Below are 20,953 nucleotides of genomic sequence, written 5' to 3'. Positions count from 1 at the left end.
CTGTGTGCCTTTGGCAGTAAAATGCATTGCTTTTTGAGGAAGGAACCGGAAGTGCTCAAAATGCTAACTTACTTCCGGGTTTTACGACGCGTCACTGCGGTTCTCTATTTAGCTTTTCCCGTTCTTGTGGTGTGTTATATAGGTTTTTGGTGCATGTAAAAGGTCTAATCATAGTGTAGTGATTGATATATCAAGGTAAATGCCTAATTCCCAAATCATCAATACACCATACTAAAGCTCCATTCTATAATTTTAAATAAAAACCACACACTTGGCAAAGGTTTAAGGCTGCAGCCACACGAGGACGATAACGGAAACGCACCAAAATTGTTATCAAAAAAGTCTTCCGTCCACACGCAATAGGCACCAGAAACGTGTCCGTCCACACGAGACAGCTCGAACCGCTGGAGACGCTGTAGTACATATACCGGGCCTGTAAGTGGCGCTGTACTTCTGCCACAAAATACACCAAAAGCAGCGAAGAAGACTTCTCGCACATGCATGGTTGCCATGGTTGCCCTTCTGTTTAATCTCCGCGCTGGATTTAGCAGCAGAGGTGGGGTTTCACCGGTCAACATGTCCGTTAAAGTTTAAATCTTCCGGGCAAAATTAGAAAAGTGCCGGTCAAAGGTCTTCTTTGTTATTTATTGAGCTTTAAAGAGTAATAATACACGGAGGACGGAGCCTCTCAGTATCCGTGGTCTCATGCAGCTGGCTGATCCAGTAATGACTGACCCGACATATTTATAACTAGTTTAGGTAGTTTGAGAGGTAATTAAAATAGCTAAGGGTGATGATCTAACTTGAAATGTGTGTTTTGTTCCGCTCATCGCTCCATCACAGCGGGCGGAGCTGGTTATCATGCAGAGCTGCGTGTCTCCTCTCCTGTCCGATTAGACTTCACTCGCGTTTATGTCCATATCGATCAAATCTAGCTGGAAGCTCCTGCTGGGTGCATTGTCCTGCGAGATACCGGGACCTGGCTCGAAACACTGGGGCTATTGCGTCATCGTTAGCAGGAAATGATCGTTACAGGGCGTAATCACAGAGCCGTTTGGCCCCCCAGAGCGTTTCGTTCGCCTTGGGACTCGTTATCGTTTTCTGCGTTTCCATGTCGGCCTCGTGTGGCCGAACCGTCTATCTGATAGAGAACTGTAGCAGATACGACCGTTATCTTCCTCGTGTGGCTGCAGCCTCAGTGGTGGTGTATTTGAATAAGGTAGACCGTTTTTACCTCTAAGGTCCGGAGTGACAGATGGACTCAGTCTAACTGACACTCCCACAGTTCCACAGTTCTCACACTGACCTTGGCTGTCACAACAGTCATTTCGGCTCATTTGACAAAAGAGCAAACACATGACACATAAGCACTTTGACACATAAGCTCCTGGGCTTTTGGACACGGCAGCTCTAACAATAACTTTTGGTGAAAAATAAATGTGTAGAAGTTAACTGAACAAGCATCACACACAACCCCCACACCAAAACCACCAACACTCTGTCTGCAGGGTCAGACAGGCTGTGTGTGTGGTGAATAGCGAGTGAGATGGAAGCAACTGAAGAATGTGTCCCAACTAAAGACTTGGCTATATCTATATTTATGCTGGAGCTGCTCTCGACTCAATGATCTGGCCTTCAATAGAGACATAACCAGCAACTACATTGATCATTAATGAGTAATTTTTCATGCAGAAATGCTGATTTCAGCCTCTCAAGTAAAGTATATTCTGCTTTTCTTGGTTTTGAAGCATTTGAAAGTGAATATTTTGGAATAACACATTTAAAGACATCTCCTTGGACTTTAAATAACTTTCATGGACATTTTGTCACTTTATTCTGACATTTTGTAGACAAAACTTATAAATATAATCCTCTGTTTCAGGCAAATAATGAATGAATAGCCAGAGTAACCAGATAAATGACAGAAACGTACTCTATGGTTGTTAAAAACGTCAGGAATCTTAAACGTACGCTTGGAGAAAAAGCTTCTAATTGCCTGTGCCTTCTGTGACCTGACTTGTCACATTCAACACTTCCACTAGGAACGCACCCCGCCAAAGGAGGACAGACAGCTGCTGCTAACAGCATCAGGGAGCGCTCTGATTGGCTTACAGCAGCTCTGAACATAATCACACCGTCCTCCACCTGGCCCTCCGTGCTTATATCAGCACTAACTCAAACTCATATGTTGATAATGTAATGGTGCGTGCAATGTGGACATTTGGTGTTAAGATGTTCCTGGCAGGTGTGATGGAGGATGTGAGATGGTTGTGAATTTTAATATTATTATTATTAGCTTACTCATTTTTTCCTTGTGTGTTTACAGGCTGCATGTCCACATGCTGAATGGTGCACTACTGGCATTAATGTTCCCTGTAGTCAACACTAGACTGGTAAGCAACTAGGACTGGAAAATCTCCGTTGAAAGCTCTTTGATGCTCCATTTTTCTGTATCTGAAGTGGAGGTGTCTTCATAATCCAGATACTTATTTTTTTATGACAGCTCAGCAAGGGAACAAGTTAAATCCCTTAGTTTTGACATGTTTAAGATGACTACTTATCTTCTCTTTCTCAAACATTTGACAGTGTTATGATTGTTACAGTACATTTAGCATATCCAAAGAAAATAATCTAAAGAACTAAATTCAAACATTTGGAAAAAAAATATGGTCTCAAGAGCAAAGCTTAATTGATGATGGGGAATCTATTTTTACTAAAGGAAATCGCTGGCTGCTTGAAAGGCTCTCACTGACAGCTGCAGACGAGCCCCAGATGCAGAAGATAATGCACTCTAAAGTATATTTGCTTACATTTAATCAAGTTTGGCCAGTTTGAGCTTTGTCCAACATGATCCCTGTGAAGATCAAATGTTCATACTACAGAACAGCTCGTACCAAAGAAAAGCAAAGGCTTCCTGTCATAACTCTATTTCCCTGTTAGATAAAGAACCTTTTTTGAACAAGGAAGTATTTCTGCACAGAACTAGTGATGTGCCCTATAGCGTCAATAGTACATAATGTAATAGGTCATCTTGCTCTTTTCAAAATAGTCTTCACCACAGATCTAAAAATGAATGTGAGGAATGAACATGATTTTTACAGTTTCAACAGAATTGACTAAAGAGGCAGCATACTCTCATAAATCTACTTGAGTTATACATTTGTATTAAAAATGTAAAAAGTAGTGGTATCATTTTATAGATTACACTATTGATAATAAGTATCCCTAGTCATGCAGATGGTTTCTTTCTAAGCCAAAAAGGTATATTTATTGCTAAAGTGGTTTTCATTTTCATTCTCCCCTGAGTCTGAGGCCCTGATCTTAGGTTGGCTTGAGCTCTCTGATGCCACGCTCCCTAATAACTCCACTCGCTAGCTGTAGAATAATGGATAGAAATAACTCAACAAACCCCGACTGAAGCGCTGCTCTCATGCAGAGCCAGCAGAGCACAGTTCAAACTGCAGCCAGCGCCGGTTATTAATGCTGCTCTGAGGTCAGTGCATTAGAGCGCGGCGCAGACAGAGTGCAGGAAGTCCCACACTGATTTAATGTCCGTCCACACCAAGAATGATAACTATAATGATAACTTTAAGTACACGCTGCACTCTCCAGCTGTGTCTGAGCCGTACAGTGGATGGTTATGAGCGGTTACTGCCGCATGTTGTGCAGGGAATATGCATAAGGGTGTGAAAAATAAATAAAATACACTTTATTGCTAATAGAAAATAAATGTTAAAAGACAATTGTATTAATCCACCCTCCTGTGTGGGTGACAGTGTTTCTATCATACATCAAATCACTCTTCAATGAGTTGATTGATGGTTACATCTCTAAACATAAAAAAAAGATATCTTTTAAGTATGGTGTTTACCAAAGACATGATCCTAAGTTTCATGGAATAGCATAAAAAACACAATCTAAAAAGATGAATCAACTACACCACAATGGCAACAAAGTTGTGATGTGGACCCTTGTGTTTTTAAAACAATATGTTTATAGTTATTGTTATATTGCTGAGTGTGACCTCTTAAAGGTCACCTATTATACTCTTTCAACACTATAATTTAGGTCTCAGATGTTTAAAAAACATGTCTCTGCAGTGTTTGGCTCAAAATACCCAACTGATCGAGCATTGTAGCATCCCATAAACCCCTCTGTTTTCAAAAGAGCTGATTATGTGTCTGTTGCTTTAAATACAAATGAACTGGCACTTTTCCTGAAACTTTCCGGGTCTATTAACACAGAGAGGACACATATTTATGTATGAAACACTACTTGACAAACTTGATTTTGCATAATAGGTGAGCTTTAAAACTAGATGCGATGATACAAATCTTAGAAATACGTCATTCAGCATGCAAAGAAAAAAAACTCCCTTCTTTGGGATTTGAGACTTTGCACACTATTTACATGCACACACACCCATACAACACTAAAGGATAGGGAAAAAAAAGCAAAAATAAAGGGCCTCTTTAAAACGATATACATTATAAGCAAATTGGATAAGCAAATGTTCTGCTTAATGTGGGTCGTTTAGAAGTGTAATGGTGTATTCTCTCCTCAGCTGCCGTTTGAGAAGGAGATCTACTACATCCAGCACTCCATGCTGTACCTGGTGCCTCTATACCTGTTCAGGAAAGGAGGTTAGTGTTGACCTTTAAAAATCTCTCCACTCACATTGACACTCAAGGTGAAATACCTCTCATGTATCAACCACACAAGGCTACCATGACCTTTTTTATCTTTGGATGAATTCCATTTTGTTGAAAGTGTTTGAGTCAGTGCACCTGCTGTGTCTTTTACGGCTCTCCTAAATCATGTAATTATCTGTTTACTCCAAACAAACACCTTTTGCTCTCGCCCGTTACAACATGAAGGCGTATGTGCATAAACTGGAAACCTCATTTTGCACATCTAGATGCATTTACAGTAATCTCACCTGTAAGCAAGACACGCTACAAACATGTTGGTACAGGGGGAAATTCCTGTGAGTGCATATGGTTTGGTTGAGAGCTTTAAAAAAAAGATTTCATGTCTAAATGTAACTAGGGCGCATCACAGTAATCCAACCTCTGCATGAAGCGCCTCATTGTTCATTAGCAACGTAACACTGGAGCCTCACAAAAGGAAGCGTTCTTTGTTCTTGTTCAAACTGACATAATCGGTGCACATTTAATGTCTTCCCCTGGTAGTTCTCTAGCAGGAGTGAGGAAACAGGAAAAGTCAGTTTGACACCGCATCCTGTTACCGTGGTTGCAGGGTGTTCCATCTGTTGACATGACTGGCGTCTTGCAGGGGAGGTCAGCTGGGCCAGAGCTGCCACATTCTGTGCGCTCGCTCTCTCTTTAACCTACATAACTGAAGTTCTTTTTTCTGCAGGTGTGTACAAGCCGGAGCCTCTGGGGGACATGTGGTGGGCTCTGCTCTCCACCGGCCTCCTCTTCCTCTACCACTTCCTCTTCCTGCAGCTCCTCGGACTGGTAAGATGGAGCCCTCTGCTGGATACAGCACTATACGTCCCTATGCAGAGAACATGAGTGAATGGTCTGATCCCAATGCCTCGCCCTTATGACCTGGACCCTCAGAGACATAACTGACCCTACCGGGCCGAGCTGCAAGAGCTCGACAGCGCATATAAACCACAGTTGTTCCAGCAGCTCATGAGTCAAACAAGCAAAGGAAAACTGTGATTGAATGATAAGTAATACTGAAACGGTATAAAGAACAAGACACATAACATCTGAATACATATACACCTCTCCTGTTACGCATTGGATGATTGCACCTCCTTAAATAATATATAAATGTGCATATTCATAACACGTTAAATGCTAGTGTGGGATTTGGGTGTTTTTTTCACTGCCTAATTTGAACGTCCTCCAGGCTCTTGCTTTTGATTCAGGGCTGATACTGACTCATTCAATGTAATGTTTATCTACTACTTACATGACATACTGGAATGTATTCTCCTGTTTTAGCTTGTGCCTGTTTGATGCCGATTTTAAAAAAATACACTTGAATTGCAATTCCTTTTTTAATTTTGAAGATTTATATAGTAATCTAGTGCAAACAAGCTTGCACTGAGCCTGATCCTTTAATAACAGCAAGTGTCATTAAGTCCTCTGTATAAGAATAAGCATATTTAATTATACATTACAATTCACTTTTCACAGTAAGAAAAGCAATTACACAACTATTACAAAAACTTCAGACTTTAAAAGTAAAATGTTACACAATATGCTTCACACAATACAACAAACCCTTCCTCCATCTGCACACAAAGCACTAAATGACTCAATAATAACAACGATCAATACATGAAAAAAAAAAAACAGGAACTAAAGAAACATCACATCTCCTCACAGTACAGTGAGGAAACACCAGAGGCAGGATTAGACATACAGTATTTAAAAAAAGAAAGGACTTAGTATAACAACATTACATACCATGAAGTAAGGAGAATGTAATGGATGGAAGGATAAATACAGATGAGCTAGACTAAAAAGGTCTTGAGTTATCTTGTATGCCTCACCTTGTTTTGTTTTTCTGAATTAATGGATAATTCATTCATTCTTTTTGTATTCCATGTTGATTTCTGTTCCGGCTATACAATGATGTAAGTGCTTCACCAGTGGCTGTTTAAGGGCCTGCCTGTCAGCTCTGTTCCTGCATTCTCATAATTTTCTTTAGAACTGAGTCTCATTTTCGCAGCTGGTTACATATCCTATTCTTTGACACTTGCAATTATTTTGTCCACCCCGCTGTACATAGAAATTAGAGGCAGCAGCATGAGTGAGTCACGTTGAGTTGAACAGCAATTAGAAGTGTAAATCCACTTGAGTTAGAAACCGAGGTTAATAGAGGGGATGAAAAAGGGCCAAATGGTGTCTACCTGGCTGCAACATTGTGTGCAAAAGTACACGGAAGTATCATGAGTATCAAACTCTCACATAAAGTCACTTTTACCAATCTTTATTTTTCCAATTCCTTCAAACTAAAGGTCTCGCTCTGAAATGATTGCAGGTTATTCACATCACCCTTTGGTTCCTAATGAAGCATCGAGAGCAGCTCGGTGCATTTCCCCTTTCAGCCAATCAGATTGTCTGACCTGTTTTTTAGGTCTTTTGATCCTTCATTTCACCTAATGCACACCTCATATCGGCATTTATTCTGAAACTCTGGTCTTCATGAGACTTCTCTGCTCTGTTAACTTTTCCGATCAAGTTTTATATCGAGAATTCAGAAGCCTATTTTGAGTAAATATCAAAAATGTATATTTAATCTGAATCTTGGCAGATGTTTGTACTTTTCCTGCAAGAGGTTGAGATTGCCTGATGATAACCCAAAGTCTACAGGCTTTATTTAGCTTATATGTCTCTTTTTACTAAGTCTTTTTTCATGTGAAGGCACTTGTGAGATTAGTTTCTCCAAGTGTTTTAAAGTGTGCTTGGACACTGGTTCTCCGGCTTCTTCTCCATCAGCTGAAATATGGGGGATCAGTTTAATGTTGGTTGGGGCAGAAAAAGGGCCGACAAGTTAATCATCATTTATTTTCATTTACAACTTTGGTTTGTGATGTTTATGGAAACAAGGAAATCCAGATAAAACCATTATTGTGCCACATTCCGGGTTAAAATAATGAACTTGTTTTGTGTTTCGCACTACGGCCTTTCCCTTCTATTTACTTGGACCATTTTGACTAAATGACTGCCTTATTGAATATAGTTTACCCAAATGTTGAACGTGTCAAAGTATTTAGGTTTCAGTAAGTGGTGGAAATGCACTATAGCATATTTTTTACAATAAATATTTATGTTTAGCTTTCAGTAGGTTGTGGCAGTGCACTATAACATATTTAAATGTATTTATTTATGAATGTGTAACTTTTGTTTATATACTTTTAATATTAAATATTTATATGTGGTTTTCAGTAGATTGTAAAAGTGCACTAAACATAACGACATTGTCTTTTTTTTAAATTATAATATCATCATATAATATATTTATTTTATTCTCACATTTATAATTTACTCAAATAACTGTTTGGTATGGACCAGATGTGTAAATTAACTATGTAGATTTACTCAATACTTTACTTAAGTTCAATTTTGAGGGACTTACTTGAGTATTTCTATTCGTGCTACTTTGTACTTCTACCCCACTGCAATTCAGAGGTGATTCGTGTTCTTTTACTCCACTACATTTGTTTAATATCTTTAGTTAGTTTACAGATTTAAATGAATGATGTGAAATATAATCAAGTGTTAAATCAGACTTTAGTTCCACCTGGAGTAAATTCACAAGCTACCCTGCAGTATACAAAGTCATTCAAACTAGCTGCACCTTAACCAGCTTTGAGAACACTTTCATGATCAATCATTATCAAAAACATATAATATATATATTATTCTGAAATGGACAAATCTGCATAAACAATACTTTTACTTTTGGTACTTTGAGTACCGGTATATTTAGTTGCCAAGTCTTTTCTACTGTTAACTTAAAGAAATGGTTATAAAGCAAAGGACACTAAATTAAACTCAGCCATGGTAGTAAAACTTATTTGATTACTACTAGCATCATATGATGAACAATTCTGTCTCTGTCTCCCAGGCGACCGAGGTCAACCTGAACAACATGCTGTGCCCGGCCGTGTCCGACCCCTTCTACGGCCCCTGGTACCGGGTCTTGGCCACGGGCCACCAGACCCTGTTGACCCTGGTTCACGGGAAGGTGCTGACCCTCCTCTCGCAGCACACTGGCTCCATGAGCAGGTTTCTACTGGACACACTCCGACTGCGCAGCAAGAAAGTCGACTGAACGTCCCTTAGGATTCACACAGACCCAGCCTTTCTCTCTAATGTCTGCTCTTGTCACGGAGACTTCTTCTTTTTTTATCAACATTTTTAATGCATCTTTTTAGGACTTACCAATGTTTTACTGAAGCAAGTGAGCATTTCAGGGCCAGTGGATCAATGTGTCATTCTTTTAGTGTGGTAGTTGTACTACATTCATTCATACTTGCATGCACAAACATAATATGCATTTTAGGGCTGGTAGTAAGCATCGTGGAGTTTATTTTACAATACAATTTTGGAAAGAAGAATTTTTAAAGTATATTTCTCAAGCTGCCTTTTTTGTACGTTTTCAGGACAGGAAATAAGTCACCAATCTGCAGTTGTTACACTTTGAGTTCTTTACTATTTTAGCTATATCATACGTTGGTAAAGCTGCCTTTTTCTCTTAGTCTCAAGTGTGTTCTGAAAAAGATTGTGTATGTGAGACGTTGTAAAAGTGAATGCTTGTTTATAGTCGGATGTCTGTCATGTATGATGACCTTCATGTATGATGACCTCTGTGTTGTCATGACTGAAAATGTGTTCATGTTGTCCCTCTGTTCCCATATGTACGTCATGAGTAGCCTCTTTTTTGCATTTCTGTCTCCAGCCCTCTCAGATCATTCCAGTTGTGATAATCAGGGGACACAAGGATGTATTACATGCAAAAAATATGAAAGACGATACATGGATATACACAGGGGGGGTTCCTACCTTCGCCAAGGAGGTTGTTTTTTTATATCAAACCATATTCGTTTGGGTATGACCGTCACTGCATCGTTGATGTTTGCCGAGACGGAGAAGATCTTGATAAAATACGCATTTATCCTTGAATTGGACACTTGGAAGAAATCTGTTGCTCAATCTTTGAGTTTATCTACAAGGCACCTGAAATCACTCCCAGGCTCAGTTTAGTGCACAGGAAACGCATCAACATTGGGTCTGCATGAAGTCACTTTGGGTCATTAAATAACGAGCCATTGGTGAGAAAGTATTAACCAGCATTGGCCATTCAGTAATGGTTTATATCATTTCACGTGTTGGGAATGAGTGTGTATGTTACTGTAGCATATAATACTGTACTTCACTGTAAAGAAGGGATAAGACTTTTGTATTTCTATCAGTTTGAGTGTGTGTGTGATGTACTGATAATAAAAGTTATTTCAGTTCTCATTGAGTATATTAAGCTTCTTTTTATATTCTAACCATGCTCAAGGTACATTTTTAAAACCCTTGTCTTAATTAACACTTTCATTGTACAGTTTTAAGATCATTCCCATGTTCCCTGAAGTGTATTAGCACATAATCTAAAACTGTTCCTTCAGTCTGTATTCGTTTACCATGACATGGGCTATTCTGGAAAACCCGATATAGTGGTGTTCTGGTTCCCAGAATGCAGAATGACTCAATATAATTGGTCTACAATTGATGGAACTTATCAAATGTTTGAGTCATGGACTCACCAAAGGTTATAGCGTAATGCTTTCTAAATCTGAGTCAAGTCCAGAAGCCAGCAGCCGTTTTGCTTTTAAACTTCGCCAACTGGCTCCAGCTTCACATTAAACAACAGATTCTCGACAAGAGTGAGCTTACTTATTCAAAAATCTCCTAACTTCCTCAATTAATACGTCTTTCCAGTCCAGCACGCTGAAGCCAGGCTGCTGTCTGACTCATACAAACTCTGGCTTTTGTAACGTATGTTTGGACACATTGTTCTCTATGTTTGGACACATTGTCCTCGTGCGGCCGGGGCCAAAAGCTTTAAGCGCAGCCGCGATTCAACTGAAGTGAGATGTAGCACCCATAGGGTAGCACCGCGTCAATACAGGCAGTCAAGTGAGGGGGGAGTATGCTGCTCTTTACCACAAGAGCTTGTCGTTGATGCATAAACACACAGGGGAATATTGGGAATAAATGTACTTGAAATTCAAAATAATTAAACCTCAGGATCATTTTATACTCAGGATGTGGAGAGCTGAGAGGCGGCATGAAGCACTTACCTGTTCTCCTGTTTCCTACCCTGCCCCTCGGTCAACACACACACAATCACCGCTTCGGGAAAGTGAAGGGTAATGGAACTGATATGGTTGACACGTTATAACAAATGGCAAGGCAGTATAAATGCCTGGTGAAATGAAGTGAATTGAATGGAAATTCAAAATGGACTTGATGTAACAGCAGTTCATTTATTCAGGCAGATGGAGGCCCAGAGGCAGACTCAGCACAGGAAGCAAAGTGCTGGTCAGCACTGCGTTCGTGTGTGTGTGTGTATGTGTTTTACACCAGCAGCAGACTGAACTATTTCTGAGCCCTTAAAGCCCTGAATATCATGTAACCGGCAGCAATGTATTTTCAGACGAGGACTCGGTGCTCAGCGCTTCGGGTGGAGGAACTTGCAGAGACGTAGGTCAGGCATACCAGTACGGCCCAAAAAGCACTGATAGAAAATGATTTAGCTCAAGGAAGTGTGGTCTGTTGAACCTCTGCACCCTGCTGTGACGTCACTTTTGAAGACGCTGAACCACTTTGGTGGAAGTCAGCTACAGTGTTTAAGCTAGACAAAAGAAGTGTGACTTTAAAGGGGCCCTATACTGCTTTTTAGGGTATTACCTCTCCTGTAGTGTTATATAGGTTTTTGTGAATGTAAATACACAATAACAATTATTACGAACTGAGAGCTTCTTTAAACTCCCACAGATACAATCATTTTGACTGACTTCCTATTGCAGTCTTAGTACTAGAATTACATATTGTAGAAGTTACTGGAAACCCTGAGTGTATTTAAGGCTAAGTAAACAACAATTATTTGACCACAAGTCAATAACCTTAACAGGTTGTTGCTACATTTATTGTTGATTTCCATGAAATAAACGTAGCTTCAGCAAGGAGAATCAAAAAGAAAAATGTACATAGCCAATCCAACATCAAGCTATTTGTGTCAACACTAGAGCTCTGTACACAATGTTCGATGAAGATGATTTATTAAAGACACCCTGTTATGCTTGTAGGGGTTTCCCCTTTCCTGTAGTGTGTTGTATAGATTTGTGTGCATGTAAATGTTAAGCAAAGGCTAAAATCCCAAAGTTCCCTCCAGAGGGAGTTTCTGTCTTATACAGTTTGAGAAAAGACCTTTTTGAACATTAAAGCATGTAAACATGTCTCAGTAGAGGCACAAGATACAGATATGAACCTGAAAATGGGCATACAAAGGGCCTGTATAAGCTCACTATAGTAGATCCCATGATCTTCTTCAGCAGATGCAGTTTCCCCAGTTGTCATGACGATCCTTAATAATGTTCTATTGATGCGGTCACATCACTTTTCAGTAACTAAGACTCCGTTGTTCAGTTTAAACCATACTTTTGTGATGTTTTATAACTGGGTTTTTGGTACCTTTAATGGCATCTTTATCGGTCAGCAGAGTCTCATTTAGCCCCGAGCCACAGCATGTGCCCTGCATGATCTAATATCATAAAAAGGGTGTGACGGCTGAGGTCATCTCACAGAATTATAGATAGGGAACAGAGAGTATTAGGGCCAGGCATAAGGAGAAAAAATGAGAGGAGCAAGTTGTTCCAAACCTTCTTTTCAAGCATTAGAAAAATTAGGAAGAGGAAGATATGTCGAGACTTAAGTCAAAATGTTTACAGTAAATAGGAATGTCGATATAACAATAAAGTCTGGAAAAAATGGAAATGTCGAGAATAAAATCGAAATGTTGAGTATAAAGAAGAAATGTCGAGAATACATTGAACGACAATAATGATGTCAACACATTCAGAAAACATTTGAAATAAAATGTTGTTTAATAAATGTTTAGAATAAAATCAAAGTTAAAAAAAAAAGTGGAAATGTCCAGTTAAAACGTCGATTAATTATGTTGAACTTTCAGTTTTTCTGCCAGGCAGAAGAAATAATAAATCAGAGGAGAAACATGTCCAATTGAAAGTGTAAAAAATAAATTACACTAACAGCGTTAGCGCATATACTGAAAGTTCAACTTTGTTCATAAAAATGCAAAACAAATAAAATATCCTAACATGTATTCCGTATGTCTGACCCTCATACTCTCTCACTTTTGTCCACCTCTACTTTAATTCTGTAGGTGTGATTGAAATGTTTAGACTGAGGACAGCCTTCGTTGAAATGTTTAGTAGAAAATAGTCAAATTTAAAACCTCTAATGCAAGTTTGGCATACAAAATGAGTCCCATACACTTCAAATGTACACTTTGAATATTTTATCCCAATCTAATCGAGCAAACTGAACACAATATATGTAGAGTATTAAAGTCAGTGTGCAACTGACATAATCCATACCATTCCTTAGCAAATGAACACATTGGTTTTACACATATTTAAATGTGAAACATACTGTAATAGCAAACACTATGTGTGGAAGTGTTAAAAAAAAATCAAATGACACAATGTGTTTTCAGTTGATTTTGTATTTTTTATTGAATAAATGATTTAAACGGTAATAACAATGTTTAAAACTACATTATCTTCACAGCCATTGCTTACATACTCATCTATATATATTCTTTCAACCCTCCCCACACTTTAGCTTTTTTTTTCCTTTAGTTTCTTTTTTTTGGTGTGTTTTCTTTTTTTCCTTTTGGAGTCATACCATCATATTAAATGCCCGTTTCAAGTCTTGTCACAATAACAGCAATTCAATAGGAAAGGAGGAAGGGTCTAGTTCTACAGGGGATAGATTCAAGTTTCCATTTTCTTAATATTCCATACATTTTTTTTTTGTCTTTTTTAAATGTACTTAAGAAAAAGATCCAAAAAACCGAAAGGAAAAGAAAAATAATTGGTATGAGGCGTTACACCAGGCAACCCTCCCAGCCATCAGGCCACTGCAACAGAAAGTCTTTTTTTACAGTGACACGTCTTAGTGTCTCAGAAACTCAGAACATAGAAAACCACTAAAATAATTTTGAAACTAGATCCAAAATATTCTTTTGAAAAGAATTTATTTTTGATGTACAAAAACAGTCATTTTATTTTTATGATGTTTTTTTGTTTTAATATAAAAGCTTCAAACACAAGTTTATTGTAGTTCTTATTTCATTCGTCATTATCATTATTATTATTGATTCATTTATTCTCTTTTTTTGTTGTTAATATTCATCTATCAGTGCGATTGTGTACCAGTGCAGCTACTGGGTCCAGAGTAACAAAAACAGGCTTTTCATCTTTAATGGCATAAAAAATAAGGAAATATCCATCTTTTATACAAAGTATAACTGCTGGTCTTTAGGGAAAAAAACGTTTATAAACCCATAAAGCTAGGAGGCACACCATGGGATTTTCATTTTTGTAAATTATAGCAATAATATACTAATACTACTTCTAATAATAATAATAATAATAAACAAAACAAGTAACAACAATTTGCAACCATCCTTGATGCCATGTACGGCTTCAGAGAGACTCAATGACAATTCATTGAGAAGTTGCTTAACAAGTCAAGACAGTTGAGAAATTGCACACACACAAAACAAAATAGACAGAAAAACATTTTGTCAATTTGCAGGGNAACTATAGTAACGCAGTGTAGGCGGAGCCGTGACGTCATCTTCAATGAGAACCACAGAAAAACAACATCAGCCGTTAGCTGTTAGCACTCAAGCTCACACTGTGAGCTTGAGTGCTAACAGCTAACGGCTGATGTTGTTTTTCTGTGGTTCTCATTGAAGATGACGTCACGGCTCCGCCTACACTGCGTTACTATAGTTACTGCCCCAGCTACTAAACTGTAATGGAAACGCAGCATAAAGTGAGTCAGTCCTAACAAGGCCTAACGAGGCCTAGCCATGCCGAGCGAGGCCGAGCGAGGCCCTGTAGTGGAAATGCGCCATTACAGGCCCAGCATATGTACTACAGTGTCTCCAGCGGTTCGAGCTCTCTCGTGTGGACGGACGCGTTTCTGGTGCCTATTGCGTGTGGACGGAAGACTTTTTTGATAACGATTTTGGTGCGTTTCCGTTATCGTCCTCGTGTGGCAGCACTCGCTGCAGCCTTAGCAGCCTTGGATATTAAAGTGTAGAAGAGGCAAAATCATTCATTACTTTTTTCTATTTTAACAAAGAACAGGCAAGTCAAAAGGCATGAGTGTGTGAGAGAGGAAAATGTGCAGTATCTATGTTGAAGCATATGGTGTAGGTGTGGGTGTTTTTGTGTGTGATGACCATCTGTCACCTAGTAACAGTTTGAGTGATCTCTGGTAGATCTCCCTGTTGGGATCATAGCACCTGATTATATACAAAGCCTCGGGGTTACAAGCCCAGGTGGATAGACTTAGGCAACAGGACCCTTTTTATTCTGAAAGCCAATTAAGAGGGGAATTATTGTGTTGCTTTGACTTTAGAGTTATACATATTCAAATGTAAAAGTCTTTCGGAGTCCTGTGTATTTTTATAGTTTGATAATGGCCCTCTAATTGATATAAAACAATGTGCACCTGGGTTAGGGTTTTGGCTTTCACACACAGTTTTTGTCTCGTCACAGCAGCAGCCATTTTGCACTAGTCACTCTCCCCTATGCTTCCACTACCTGTCTATAGCTGGAAGCTGCATGAGAAAGACACAGGTGGACACTTTCCGTCATAGTAATGTGAAACAATGGAAGCTGTTTGGCTACAATCAAGTAATTGTTGCAGTCAAGACTGTGCCGTGAGTCTGGCCATCAACCCTCACAGCAGTAGATAAAGTGATACAAATGAAACTCTGGTGGCAGCAGCATTGCTCTGCGAGTGTGCACAGCTTTCCCGTCCCAGCCACCATCTGGAAAACACACCCAGCTCATCTATTAGACACCCACTCTAGCAAGGGATGAGCGCTCCACTGAAAATGGCTTAATAATGACAATTCAATTGAAAGTAATGCCAGTTGATCTGTCACTCGCAAATCATTGTATTTTATGGGAATGGCTTTCTCTAGAGTGAAATTGTGGTGTTGAATAATTGTGCGAGTCACTGAGACGCGTTATTGAAAATGTAAGATATGTGGAATTGTGTTTTTATCAAGACATTCTCTGACTACATGAAGCCTTTCCACCGAAAGGTCAGCGTGCAGATTTATCTACGGTAGTTAGTCCGGAAATAAAGATGCTTCACTTTCTGTTCAGTAATTAACTGTCTCTTCAGTAGTATAAGAGCTCAACTTATTTTTTTAAAGTTTATGAGTTCTTTTTATTGAGGAAATCTACTATCCTGTCTATATCTAAGTCTGTTTTGATTTGTTAAAGGTCCCATGTCATGGCCATTTCTACTGATCATATTTCCATTGTTGAGGTCTACTAGAATAGATTTAAATTGTGCAATTTTCTAAATCACATTGGTTTCACAGCATCTCTGTAAAGTACGAGTATTCACTCTCTGTCCTAAACGGCTTGTTGGAGCTCCTGCCCCCCCCCCTCCCTGTGAGCCCNCATTTCTGTATAGTATGTGTATTCACCGGTATTCACACTCTGTCCTAAACGGCTTGTTGGAGCTCCTGCCCCCCCTCCCTGTGAGCCCAGTGTGCTCTGATTGGTCGGGACGTTGCGAGGCTCGATGCTGCGAGGAGCGGACAGGTTTCCGGGTCGGCGATACAGCCAGACAAAGCAAAACTCATCCTGAGCACACACAAACATTCACAGCCGAAGTAAAAACAATAAGTGTGGCTTGATATTGAGTAAGAAAAAGGTTTATAACGCTGTGAGAATGGATCTGCGGAGAGCATTTCTCCGCCATCCCAACTCGTCTATTACCAGCGTTCAGGGAGCTCTATGCAAGTCAATGGGGACTCCCTGTTAGTTAGCCAAGGGATCCTGGTGTGTGAGGTGCTCCGGATTGGTCCATTTGGGCCAATCTGGTCATTTGTTGTTGATTTGGGTGTTCACACGTCAGAGAACCCAGGAAGCAAACAATGGAAAAAGAAATCTCCAAAGAGGCGTTCTGGGGCAGCATAGACAGGTCTTTTCTGTGTTAAGAGTTTTACTCGCTACAAAATGTACTTTGAGGGTTTTTGACTCGCAGACCGTTTACATGCATGAAAACCTTCATAACACACAAGGGGACGGGTAATAACCGGAAAAGCATGACATGGGCCCTTTAACAGGGAGGATGTGCTGAAAGCAATGTTCAACTTGCACTACCTAGACATTAACTTTTATATTAACACCGACATTTTGAATGTAACAGTTTGTTTCGACAGCCAGCATAGGAATGCAAATATTCCTCAAATGATATTCAGCTCTCGGTATTGAAAGATGAGGGACAACCCATTTCTGAAATGAAACAAACACACACCATTGCTGTCAAACCAATTACAATAGCAGTTTGATTTGAGGTGAATTATTGGCACAGAAGATTAAACCGCTGGGTTTAAAAAAACGCTGCCAAATCTCCCTCCCTTAAAAAACTAATGTTGTCATATTTAACCACAAAACGTGTATGTGTGTCTGTGTGTAGAGTATGCAAGCACCCCCCCCCCCCTCTCCTGTTAAGTGTCTGACACATTTGTGTACGGTCTATATCTGTCTGCGTTGTGGCTGTTTGTTTGTACTGTTGCATCGAGTTTTGCTGGGAGGACAGGACAGCTGTATTGGATGTCGGGATGTGTGTACACAGTTGTGCTGATGCTGACAAGCCTTCTAGCTGGGGAGCAGGGATCAGATGTATGCTAATATCGCCAGCAGACAGTCTGCTCGTCTGACAGGGGCTGGGCCGCGAGGTTAGTAACTACTGCAGGAGAACACAGAGCTTAGAGACACGGAGCACAGCAGACACAGGCTAAGACGTAGGAAGACAGGAAATATAGTGAGAATTAGACGAGGGCCAGGGGGCATTGAAAGAAATGAGGAGTGAGGCAGTTCAAGCCTGGCAGAGGGAATAACGTGGGAGGGAGAGCAGAGGCCCACAGATGAGCTTTTGTGCCAAAGGGAAACACAGGCTTGTCTGTCTTTCTGACCGTGCATGTAAAGCAACACTTGTTGTTGTTGTTTATTTTGTTTAGCCTGTTGAACAGTGCATTTCTGGACAAAATCATTCCAAGTGCATGTTAAAATTGTACAACATCAGTATTTGGTCCCCCAAAACCAAGTTACTATTGTACATTTTGCAGCCAAATAATAATGATTTCCGTTACACAATGTTACAAATAAAGTGATAGAAAATGATTTTGTTTAAAAAGGTACCAAACTTGTGACTGTGTGGTTGTATGAGTGGATTTCTGTGGTGGTAGTTCAAATGTATAGCTGTCATTGTCCATGTTTCCAGCACATTATATTTAGCCGTGCTATCAGTGAGGCCTTCTGGTGCAGTTGAAAAGGTTAAACCACAGTGACACACTCCTTCTCTGCCCTTACTGCTCTCTCCTTCCACTCTAAATAGACTGTCCATTCTTTCAAGATCATGTCTTTATCTGACTTGAGCCTTTCTCTTTCCTCTGTCTCAGTTTCTTAAACTGTTCAGTTACAGTCTTGAATTTCAGATGAGGCAGTGAATATGATCTTCTCGACCCTCTTCCTTTTGTCTTATTCCCGATACCCTTCATTGTTGACTGTTTGTTTACAGTCTTTGTCCCTCTTTTTTTCTTCGCTTATCCTGCATCCTTCCTCCCTCTGTCTGTCTGTCCACTCCCTTCTCAGGGGGTCTGTCAGTAAGTGGCAGTCTATCTCTACAGTGCCAGGCGGAATGAGGAAGTGGAAATGAACTCATAGCAGAGAGCCAGGCTTCATGGTAGTTTCACGTAAGATTATAAAAAACTATAATACACTCAAAAACTAGTCCTGAGCAGACAGATGTACAGACTGTGAAATTGAGCAGTATTATATATGGAAAGGTTAATGATTAACTAAATGCACAAATGTGTTTCTTCTATGCCTGTGTGCACATGTCAGGTGTGAAATAGAGCAGCCGTTCAGGGATGTGTAATCTGGAGCTTTTTCATGAGGTTATATCACCATGTCATCGGATCATGCTAATGCAGAGAGAGAACCACTTGAGGCCGTGCAAATGGAAAAGATGCAAATAGCCGTAGCTTATCCATGGTGTCCCTAATCCAAGTCACAACTGACCAGCTCTTCTGGATCAGAACCTGGATATGTGTTGGCTGTTTTGGTGCTGCATTCATATTTTCTATTCAGATATTTATTTTGTATGACATGACACAAAGCAGCAGCGAATGTATTATCATGTCATGCTGTGCTCTTGTTGTTAGTGTAAGTATTTTCTTCTTGTTGGTTAGACACATATAAATACATTAATGTCGTGTGCACACACAGACAGTAGAAGGAAACAGTGAGGATATCTGTATTTCCTGTTTGGTGAATGATAGATGAGTGTTCAACATTTGTAGAAAAGACAAATGAAATCTGATTTAGTGGGAACTCTAAATACTCCGCACCACAGAGCTCTTTATGTAAAGTGTGTTCAATGTGGTTGCATGCAGATTCCTTTGAACAGTTGTTTGTGCCCGTGTGTGCACCAGTAAATACGCTTTTTACATTTGTGTTATATTGTTTTGGTCTATCTTCATCAACATACATATCACATTCATCATCCTAGTTTTATTCGGTACATTCATCTGTCTGTTTATACTCATACTGCAGGTAGAAGTAGTAGAACACCATCCCTCTAGCTAGCCACAGCTCAATCCCCTGCCCAGAACCCTTGTACTAATGGACAACAAGTCTCCAGAGAGGGGTAGAATAAAGGGGGAGGAAAAGTGTTGGATAGAGTGTTGGAGACAGGGATGAAAAATGTCTTGACAGATGGAGATGGGAAATCTATATGATGAGGGTAATGTCTGTGGGTGAGAGCACGAGAGACAGCAAAAATAATAATAATAGGAAAGGGAAGAGCGGAAGTACGAGTGGTTGCCACCTTGCATCATGCAGAAGGAAAGAAAAAGGGAGGAGCAACATGTTTTGGACTGAAGGGAAGGGAGGGATAGCCAGCCTGGTGAATTAGAGAGAATGGGAGTGAGAGAGTTTTTCCCTGCTGCCTCTCTGTCATCATCATCACCATCACACTGCTTCATGACTATTTCATGACCTCTGCTTCTGTCAACTCCCAGCCTTCCTGAGTGTAGAATATTGTACAACCAGAGGGCATGCTGGGAAACCATGAAACCTGGCTTCCACAATTATACTCAGTTTTTAATATGAACTTTACTCCACTTAAGAAATATGTGACAGTGTTGCTATTGTGTTAGGGATCTTCATCAATGAATATCTTTAAGCACCCACACATGTATTGGATTTATATCAGTCCCCTTTTTGTATACAATTAGAAAAAATAAACCCCTGCCCTGCAACATTCATAATTTCCTTCTACTTTTCATGACTTGGATCTTCACATACTACATTCAGTCATTGTGAACTCTTCCCTTAATTAAGCTAAGTGATAAGGATATTTCTATAACAAAAGAGGCCTGACTGAAAATGAGTCCGTGGCTGCTGACTCTTCTTTGCTCTGTAATTAAATGAATGCAGCCACCCTGTGAAGGCTGTGATTTCTCTCCTGATGGGCTCTTCCCTGCTGCCCTTTGTAGCATGTGTTATGATGAACTTCACGCCCTGCCACCCTAGGATTAGCTTCAGGCTGCACTCCAATGCCCGACAGATGCATACTATCTTCCTTGGCTTCTCTTGTTCTTGAGATAGTCAGTGATCTAGAAAGGGCAGGTTCAGTCTAGGCAAGATTTGCTGGCTTAAGTGTGTTTTGACTGTTTTCAAGATTAGTTAAAGAAGAAAGGAAGGAGAAAAAGCAACAAGGACATGGAGATATGGTATTTAGGTATGTCTTGCTTGTAATGCTGTTTGTGATTAGGCAGGGGGAGAGTGATGTGACGGGTCAGACCCTGACCCTTAACTCATCCTGGCCTCACCACGCCCTGCCCCTCTTCCCTGAGGGGATTCCAATGTGCAGCTCACATGACCCAGGCCACTGACCCCTCTCCCATTCCTCTCATAACCATTCTTCTCTATAGCCCCATCCTCTCAATGTGCACTAACTTCCCTCTCTCAGTCCCCCCGCCTCTTCCCACTGCCTTACACTCCTTCCTGCATTTCTTCCACCTCCTACTCTTTCTCCTTTTCTGCTTACCCTCATGTTTCAGG

General features: G+C 40.1%; 2 protein-coding genes across 2 annotated transcripts in view; both read left to right on the top strand.

Annotated features, from left to right (window-relative positions):
- Window positions 1-2,249: 2,249 nt before the first annotated feature.
- On the top strand, window positions 2,250-10,010 carry LOC104956821 (transmembrane protein 164). The gene is made up of 4 exons (XM_010784369.1): window positions 2,250-2,393; window positions 4,565-4,643; window positions 5,380-5,480; window positions 8,614-10,010. Exons 1-4 carry the CDS (start codon window positions 2,265-2,267, stop codon window positions 8,818-8,820), a joined length of 516 nt encoding a protein of 171 aa, XP_010782671.1. The 5' UTR covers window positions 2,250-2,264; the 3' UTR covers window positions 8,821-10,010.
- Window positions 10,011-17,511: 7,501 nt separating this feature from the next.
- The window catches only part of arhgap35a (Rho GTPase activating protein 35a), a 33,469-nt gene continuing 30,027 nt past the window's right edge, over window positions 17,512-20,953 (top strand). Inside the window, exon 1 of the mRNA XM_010784368.1 lies at window positions 17,512-17,562. The gene's annotated coding sequence lies outside the window, so the exon portion shown is untranslated. The remainder of the gene's footprint in view (window positions 17,563-20,953) is intronic.

This window comes from Notothenia coriiceps, unplaced genomic scaffold, assembly GCF_000735185.1.
Source record: "Notothenia coriiceps isolate Sejong01 unplaced genomic scaffold, NC01 NC01_scaffold00026393, whole genome shotgun sequence".
Taxonomy (NCBI): Eukaryota; Metazoa; Chordata; class Actinopteri; order Perciformes; family Nototheniidae; genus Notothenia; species Notothenia coriiceps.
Note: the sequence above shows the minus strand (reverse complement) of the source record. Positions and strands in the feature narration are given on the sequence as shown.

Coding starts and splice junctions, on each gene's coding strand:
- LOC104956821 (XM_010784369.1), top strand. CDS start 2,265: ATGGTTGTGAATTTTAATATTATTATTATTAGCTTACTCATTTTTTCC. Junction 2,394..4,564: donor CTGTAGTCAACACTAGACTG/GTAAGCAACTAG, acceptor TTCTCTCCTCAG/CTGCCGTTTGAGAAGGAGAT. Junction 5,481..8,613: donor TCCTGCAGCTCCTCGGACTG/GTAAGATGGAGC, acceptor TCTGTCTCCCAG/GCGACCGAGGTCAACCTGAA.